This window comes from Lolium rigidum, chromosome 1, assembly GCF_022539505.1.
Source record: "Lolium rigidum isolate FL_2022 chromosome 1, APGP_CSIRO_Lrig_0.1, whole genome shotgun sequence".
NCBI lineage: Eukaryota > Viridiplantae > Streptophyta > Magnoliopsida > Poales > Poaceae > Lolium > Lolium rigidum.
In genome coordinates, this window is record NC_061508.1 from 192,432,182 (window position 1) to 192,441,141 (window position 8,960).

The following is an 8,960-nucleotide window of genomic DNA, read 5'->3' on the forward strand; positions in this document are numbered from 1 at the left end:
AGTGACTCATGTGATAGTGCAGCCACATCAGCTTATATTGTTACGGTTTTGTGTTTTCTAGATCCCATCTGACCCGCCGACATACCACGAACGCTCCTTTTCGTTTGTTCATGCATGCAACAAAAATTGATCTCCTTGGCACGCAACGTCACCTTGCCGGCTTGCTTGTTCGACCCTCCTCGTCAGCACATCAAGTCATCGTTGGTGCGCACGTCCGCGTAGGTGTGGCCTTCCTCATCGTCCATGTGGAGGTCGGTTTCTCGTGTGTGGCAACGCATGTTGCCTCCTCATCCCGCAAATGTCTTTCATCCACTCCGAGATCTCGCACGTATCACACTTGCGTATCCAAGTGCTACCATCGGAAAGTCCCGAAACCAATTTGAAAAGGAGAGGAATTGTATGCACGAAGTAAAAGATGAGAGGTTTTGGGCATGCAATTACTGTGGATCGGAGTAGGCACGTGCTGCGGATCTATTTTTTGCGGAAGGTCTTTGGCATTAAGAAAAACATTAAACGGTACAAAGCACCTCAATAAAAAGGAAAATTACAATGGAATCTTTAAAATGTCCTTCATCTTCAATCTCTAGACCATGTCAACGGCGTCGTTGCTGCCGCCGCTCCTCGCCGAGCCGGCTCGATGTTGTTGGATGCGAACGTGAAGTCGCCAAGCGGATCAAGAAGACCACATCCGTCCCGGATACGTTGAAGAAGGAATATAACCGTCGATGAAGCTCCATGAAGATCCGATCTGAAGTAGCAGAAATGATAATATTGCACGTCGTGTTCCATCACCGTTGACATGGTCGTGTGCATGACGCAAGCCCACTACGAATGCACGCCATGAGCGACACCGTGTTTGCCGGTTCCTCTGCTGGGAACTTGGACACATGGAATGGTGATACCTAGCCCAGATCATACGCTATTGAGGACACCGCGCCTAGAAGCGCCCTGATCGCGGGTACTACGACCACAAATAAAAATAACTACGTCCACCATTGCCTACCTACGTAACCGCCTCCGGAAACACCAAGGCGTCGTCTCCATCACGGCGGACATCTCAAGCGAGAGGAGAGGTTGTTGCCAGCATGGTCAATACCGATGCCGCCTGCCCGCACTTCCGGCATCGCCGTCCCCATCTAATTTCCTACGGAGAAGTCAAACTTCATCTGCAAGGACATATATATTCCGCAGATTGAATGGAGCGAGGAAATCACGTCAAGATATTTTGGAAATATCTTGCTTAATGGACAGGTCCCGTTTTATTTTTGGAGTGACCTACGTTAATAGGATGGACTAATCTCATTTATATTTCTTGAGATGTCAACGATAGAGGAGATCACATACCTTTTTAAGGAGAGGTCTGCCTAAACAGGAAAGATAAGATTTGTCCCAATTTTGTTTGCTCGTGAGATTATTATGGGATTTTCTTTTATCAAGCAAGGAAATATATCTTTCCTAACTAATTGATTGTGTGATTGATATACCATGATTGATACTGTGAAATTAGATCGGACGAAGTGTAGACCGTGAGATTGATTGGACGGACAGGATGCTTTCCATGACGACCATCAAACGCGTTGAGTGTCAAACGACCAACTCGTATTTAATAGTAAAGATTATGCTGTATTATGCGGTTTGGTGAGAGGGCAAAATGGTCCAATAAAAAGTTGGACGAAAATTTTGGCAGAAACCTTAGCTCCTTTATTATTAGGTATATATATATAGATATAGATATAGATATAGATATATTCTTCACGAATTCTCTAGAACTCTTTATCAAGAAAAAAGGAGGACAAAATAAAAATTCAGCTGTTAATGGGTTGCCTCAGTGCGGCTGCTTCTTTTGTGGATTCCTTTCCGTGGGCCGTAAACATTGGGCCTACAGACGATATTTGTGGATGGGTTTTTAAGAATTGCGGGCCGGGTCTGCAGGCACTGACGGAAGTCTAGCCAAAAGTCCAAAACCCCTCGGGCTCGGGGGCCCAAACCTGTCTGTCTCACGCTCCCGAGTTCCAATCCCGCCGCCGCAGGCAGCAACCACCGGAAGTCGCCGGCGGCGGCCGATGGCCTCTACCACCTCCACTCCCACCTCCGGGGGAGGCGGGGCAAGGCCCTGGCGCACCGCGCTCCTCACCCTCCGCGACGAGTCAGTCGCCTCGCCCTCCCCTTCGGCCCTCCTCGCGCTCCTCCGCCGCCTCCTCCTGTCCCCCGCCTCGCCCTCCCTCGTTGCCTCTGCCGCCGTGCTCTCCCCTCACGAGGTCGTGCCCTCTCGCTCAGCTCGCATATGTTTCGTTTGGTTCGTCTCCGTCTCACGGTTCGTGTGCGCGTGTGCAGGTGGGCTCTGATGTGGTGTTCCTCGCGGAAAAAGCCGCGACGGTGGCCCCCTGCGCTGGCGCCGACGACGTGCTTCCTGGCGTATGCCACCTGGTAATGATTTTGAGCTTCCACGCGATTGGGATCTCGTACTACGCGCTGGCATTTGCGAATGGTTGCTTTAGATTTTGGGCTGTAAAATGTTAGCCTAGATAGACCATTCTGATCAGTGACCTGCGTTACTGGGATTGTGCTGTACCATGTGAAGCACTCAAGTTTCGATCAAACCGTGGACATGTAATTCTTGAATGCTGATTAGTTGGGCTCGAGGTTTGCTCTATTGTACACTGCTTGAGCTGCGCCTGTGGTTATGTGTATCTGGAGCTATGGTTTTGGCAATTCCGTAGTTGATTCTACTCCGTATTCTACTATTGACTGTAGTCAATTTGACCAAGAAGTTAAGAGTGGTGTGTTGCACTAGTTTCACTGTAACTATCTGTTTCCTCTATGTATTATAAATTACTGAAAATGCATCTCTGCAGATACATGATGTCATGTGCAAGACAAATACAGAAATCGACTCTTCTGGTTGGCTTGCACTGTTAAAGTTTCTTCATGAGCTTGTCAAGTGCTCAGTTGAGGGTGCATGCGTTAAGGGCCTTTCTGATAGGACAGCTGCACTGAATACCCTATCCGAGTGTATGCAAATTCTCAGGTTAGATTAACATTAAATGATAGAATACTTGGCGATCAGCTTCCTGTCATTTTCCATGAACAAGTAATAACAGCCTAGTTGATTAACAACGTGGGATGATGTTGCATGGTTGATACTTTGACTAAACTGTTATTGAATTAGAAGTATAGCTGGTTTGTACTGCCTCAAGGGGAAAAGCTGCTTTGGCCCCATCACGTTCCTCATAAAAAAATAATGATTTAGATGTGTGTTTTCACAGTATAATTATAACTGGGTTTCTTTGTTTGTTACATGAACACATGTGTGGTTGGCTAGTTGCGACTTGCAATACATTTTTCGCATTTTTATTTGTAATTCTAGAAGGATTTAGCATCTCCAACTGTGCACACATCAGCCAACTTTAGCTGTCACATGACCCAAAATCCTAGTTGCAGGAGAGAGAAGATGAAGAGGGAGACTATGGTGTCTTCTATGCAAAATACAAGTTAGGCATGAAACAAACTCATAAGAGTGAATTGTTAGGGAGTGTGAGGGAAAAGGTGTGACAAAATTAATAATAAGATGTAGTTTTGTGAATGATGAATCAGAATTTTTTTTGGAGATGTTACCCCTAGTGTTGTCTTTAGACGAGGGGGAGCTCTTAGGGACAAACTTAAGTTTCTGTTGATGTCCTGAAGTGGTAAAGTTAATGTAATTAGTTTTTGCAGACCTGTTCTCTAGCATCGTTCACATTTATTGAAATTCATCAGCTACGGCTAGTCTTTACGTTGCTACTTATTGTTGCCTCTCCTTCCAGGTTTTCGAGCAAGGATTTGGGAAGAAGTAGTTCATTAACTGAGAATTCACATGTACTCAGAGTTCTTATCTTGATTATATCATGCTTGCAAGCTGAACTTAACATGACAGATAAATCCAATGGCCCTGGCACATCTTCATACATTCCTGGATCAACCAGTAGTAAAAATTCTAATACCTGGGATATGAAAATCTCTGCATTTTCTATGGTGGAAGATATATTATGTAAGATTGCATCAACCATATCAGAAGATTTATGGCTCTCTGTTGTTGAGGTTAGTAGTCACGTCTCTTTTATTTTGACTAGTGCTTCACATTTGGTATTTCAGTGATATAGCTAGCATTGCACCAGGAAATTGGCAGATACTGTAGCATCTGATATGTGACACTCTAAGCAGCGTTACTAATTCTCCCATGATTGATCACCTAGGCTTTGTCTGTCAGTTGATGATGCACCAAATATGAAACATCGACAACCAAACATCTAATGATGCATATTGTGCAGATGCTATTCACCATGTTTAATTTTCTGTTTTAACTCCAGTATTCTCTTTTGCAATCTGCAGCTCTTGAGGAAAGTGATGGATTTTGTGACAGCTAGGAATCTTATTATAGAAAGTAGCATTATGTCAAGGTTAGTACTTTTTTTTTCCATTTATTGATTTGAAATGAATAAATTTTATGGTCAAAACTAAGCCTAACTTTCTTGCAGATTTTATACTTCATTTCTTCGTTGTTTGCATTTGGTTCTTTCAGAACCAAAAGGTTCACTTTCAGGGCAAGTAAGTATAGAAAGGAAAATATATTTCTGTGCTTACAGCAAATATGTTGTTTTCTCACTGTCTGATTGTAACATCGTGCATAAAACCTCAAGGTAGCAGGTTTCGTGGCAAATTTGCAAATGTTTCTTGTGTATGGGCTAAGGTCAGCTTCGCCATCTGCAATACCTCCAAAGGAAAATAAAACAGAGTTTAAATCCAGGACTTCTGAGCGTGGACGGTATAAACCACCTCATTTACGAAAAAAGGATGGAAGAGGGAATGATTCAGTGGATGATCGAAGTTCAGATAGTGAATCTTCTCGATATGATTTGGGCTCATCAGATTCAGATCTTAGTGATACTGATGGACATGCAAAAAACGGAGACCGTTTCCGGAGTTCGAAAGCTAGATTAACTGCCATCCTTTGTATACAGGTATGTGTCCACAACAGTTAACTCTAAGTTAGACGTTCCCATTCTTATCATAGTTGCAATGAGACAATAACGGAGCTATAATGACACTGATTCCCTTCATAGTTGATATGTATGGAACAGCTCTTCCCTTTCTTTTGAGAATAGTGGATGGATTAGGGCACCGTTTAATTGATAACTAACAGTTCTGAAGGCAAATAATTAACAGATTAGATAATCTGTGTGATTACTCTGCCCTATGCTGGTTTTGAAAAATTAATGCTATGGTTTCAGTTTTACGAATGAAAGAGAACTCCTGGAACATCAGAAGTTAGCAATTCATAGGAATATCTACATGCAGTTTGCTATCTGCATCAACCATGATCTATGCGGATATTTCAGTCCCTCTATTTGTTAAGGGGCACTCTCATTTTCCTGTTAAAACTTAATTAACAATCAAATGCAAAATAGTGAATATTAAGTATGCTTTTATGATATTTAAGAAATTATCTCACTCCTGTTCTGAATTATGTAAGGATATCTGTCGTGCTGACCCAAAGTCACTCACTTCACTGTGGCCATTACTTTTACCTGAGAGCGACGTTCTTCAACAAAGGTAAAATCTTCCTCATGCAACTTGTACAGTATTCCACATATCTTCCTTAATATCATGATATCATTTAATGGTAGCTTTTGTCCTTGCTTGCTTGTACAGAAAATATCGAGCAACTCTGATGACATGTTTGATCTTTGACCCTGTCACAAAGGTACAAGGTTGCTATAATGTGCATCATCATTGTTTTTATAGAATTTAGCTTTTCTGATTAATCTTCCTTCCACAATGTGTGCCTACCTCCGTGCCATGTTAGTTCTGGTTGTATTGGGGCTGCAGTCTGAAGGTGCTTAATTACCTAGGCCATTCTGAATCATTTTTTTGGGGATACTTCACAAACGATAAACCTTGTACTACCTCTGTCCATCTTTTGATGTCAACAGTTTGTCTAAATTCAAATGTATCTAGACACTCTTTAGTGTATAGATACACCTAAATTTAGACGAACCTTGGGACATCTATTAATGGACGGAGGGAGTATTAAATATTTGCTACAAAGTTATCTAGACTCTCGACAATTACCTTACTGGATCCAAGCTTTTATGTGCAAAAGCCTTCCCTTGTTGGCATGGCAGTGTACAGCTTTTGTGTTTGCAAATTCTCGTGCATATAATGGATGCGAGTCATGCGACCTGAGTTAACTATGTACAGGTACGTGTTGAGGCAGCATCAACCATTGCTGCTATGCTGGAAGGACAGGCCTTAGTCTTGACACAAGTTGCCGAGTACAAGGAATCATCGAAGCCTGGATCTTTCACTACGTTGTCCTGCTCACTTGGTCAAATTCTGATGCAGCTGCATACAGGTACAGTTTTTCATATCATCTGGTTAATTTCTTTGACCAAAAGGAATCTATGGTTGGTCACGTAGAGCATCTCCAACGGATGATGTAAAATAGGGCACCTGAAAACAGTTTTAGGCACCACTTTTTGGGTTTTAGGTCACGGAATATAGGGCACCAGTTCCAGATGATGTAAAATAAGGCACACACAAATTTTTGGATGATGTAAAATTGGGCACTTCAACTTGTGTCTAATATTCATAATTGCAAACATATATGACACGAATGTCATAACACTCGTCTCTAAATGATTCTGAACTCAAGTAGTGCTTAATTGTTATGTCACACGAATAGTTCATCAATTATTACACAAATAGTTCATCAAGTAGCACACAAATCAACACACATACACTCAAAGTTCATGACGTACAACATAGAGTTCATCTCACATACTAGCCGGTTTGTTGGCCAAACCATGACCACTTCTCGAGGAAATCCGCAATGTACTAAACCATTTGGTATGTGTGGCCGTTTGCTTGAAACTCCACCGGTCCCGTGGCTAGCTTTGCAAAGAGTAGTGACCTTTGAAGAACATTGATGTCATTGCAAGAACCGGGCATCCCCAAAAGCATGCCAAATCCATGTCTCTTGATTTTGATTGGCCACAGTTTCTGGAATGATGGTGGAATCCTTCTTGCTTTTTTTGAACTGTCCATGCCATACTGCAGGACAGTTCTTCCATCTCCCGTGCATGCAATCAATTGAGCCCAAGCATACCTTGAAAACCACGGGCTTTGTTGATCTCCAAAAGCCTAGCTATGTCTTGAGCATTGGGTGCTCTCTAAGTACTTAGGACCAAACACCTCAACAATAGCAACTGCAAAGCGCTTGACACACTTGATGGCTTGGCACCCATTGCCGAGTGGTCATCAACAAGATCCGCTGGAATTCCATATGCCATCATGCGCAATGCGGCGGTCACCTTCTGGATGGTGCAATGTCCAAGATCTCCGGCGCAATTCCTCGTCTACTCAAAAAACGGTCATGCAACTTCACACACTCCGTAGTGTGTTGGAAAAACTCAGTTCCCATCCTAAACCTGCGTTGGAAGTATCGCTTGGGATACACCGACTCCCCCACAAAGTAGTTGAGCATCATCCGGTTGTTCCCTTCAATCCTCGCCCTCCGCAGCCTCTCACAACCGAGAGGGGAACCTCCGTGTTTCGGCCTCTCGTTCTTGTGCAATGCAACAATCAAAGCAATGTCTTCATCTTCATTCATATCAAACTCCTCATCAGACGAGGAATCATACGAACTCGAACTCATCTACAATCCAATAATAATTGTGTCAAACTACTACTACATCGCAAGTTTGCAACAATAAATTTAGAAGTAAAACAAACTAGAACAGAAGAGTAAAATGACAAAATTTGTCAAACACCTTGTATGCAAGGTGAAGCTCGTCAGCTGGTAGCGGTAGGTGGCTGCGTCTTCGCCACGGCAGAGGGAAGAAGGCCGGTGGGAGGGTCTCCACTTATAGATGGCGCCAGGCTCGCTGTGGCCAGATCTCGTCAGTGTGCGGTAGGTGGCATCAGTCGTGCCGGTCACGGGTGGGTCGTGTGCGTGCCATGGGGCACCACCTGGCCACCAAAACAAAGGTCCACGGGGTGGCATGGCCCCGGGAGACGACCGGCGGAGGGCGGCGGCTGGCCGCAATTTGCTCGGTGACAGATCGAGATTCATGGCGACGGGGGCTTCCAACCCAAGCTGCCAGAGGAGGCTGGGGAGGCGTGGCCCGGGGAGCGGCATCGGAGCAATTTCTAGGCGATTGGACCGGGATTTCGCTAGTGGCGGTGGGGGGCGGTCGCGCCCGGAAGCAGCGCGGAAGCGCGTGGGGGGTTTCAACTGGCGTTAAACCATGCAACGCAAGTAAGTTTCCACACACTGATTCACACGTTCTGTCTGGCCATCGTGGCCGATGTGTTTTGGGGCATACGGTTGGTGCTGCAAATTTGCAGCAGGGCCACCCAAATTTTTTGTATCACCGTACATCATCTGCTGGAGCATTATTTTTGGCTTTTGGTGCCCTATAAATCAGTTTTTTGGGCACCACATTTGTTTTCATCTGCTGGAGATGCTCTCATGTCCCAACACATGATCATCAATTAAGAGTTAAGCACACATTTAGTTTGACACTAAGCGGCCACCCAGCAGAGCTAATAAATGATAAAAATAGCTTACACAAGGAGGTGTATAAAGCAAGCCGAAACAATTAACAGAGGGAACAGCCGGATGAGCTTTTCTTTATTATTGAGTTGGTGAGCCACGGCTAATCCTAGGGTGGTTCATTCACACCTGCGCTGCTCGCTCCACTTCCCCCTCTACTGCTCACATTGCTCTTGTCCATTTCATTCATTCATCATTTCCTTGTGACTTCCAGAAATAGATTTGCTTATTTTTATCCAAATTTTACGTAACACTTAGCTTTTGGTTTGGCAGGTGTAATGTACTTGATACAGCGTGAAACTCAAGCTACATTGCTTGCAGCATTGTTCAGAGTTCTCATTTTTCTGATATCTGCTACACCGTATGA

At 44.0% G+C, this 8,960-nt stretch overlaps 1 protein-coding gene across 1 annotated transcript in view; it reads left to right on the forward strand.

Annotated features, from left to right (window-relative positions):
• The first annotated feature begins 2,048 nt into the window (after window positions 1–2,048).
• The window catches only part of LOC124654029, a 21,593-nt gene continuing 14,681 nt past the window's right edge, over window positions 2,049–8,960 (forward strand). The window contains exons 1-10 of the mRNA XM_047193067.1: window positions 2,049–2,258; window positions 2,335–2,427; window positions 2,856–3,028; window positions 3,804–4,077; window positions 4,369–4,430; window positions 4,865–4,997; window positions 5,510–5,589; window positions 5,689–5,740; window positions 6,238–6,391; window positions 8,867–8,954. Coding sequence (XP_047049023.1) covers window positions 2,064–2,258; window positions 2,335–2,427; window positions 2,856–3,028; window positions 3,804–4,077; window positions 4,369–4,430; window positions 4,865–4,997; window positions 5,510–5,589; window positions 5,689–5,740; window positions 6,238–6,391; window positions 8,867–8,954 — 1,304 coding nt within the window. The 5' untranslated portion in view covers window positions 2,049–2,063. The remainder of the gene's footprint in view (window positions 2,259–2,334; window positions 2,428–2,855; window positions 3,029–3,803; window positions 4,078–4,368; window positions 4,431–4,864; window positions 4,998–5,509; window positions 5,590–5,688; window positions 5,741–6,237; window positions 6,392–8,866; window positions 8,955–8,960) is intronic.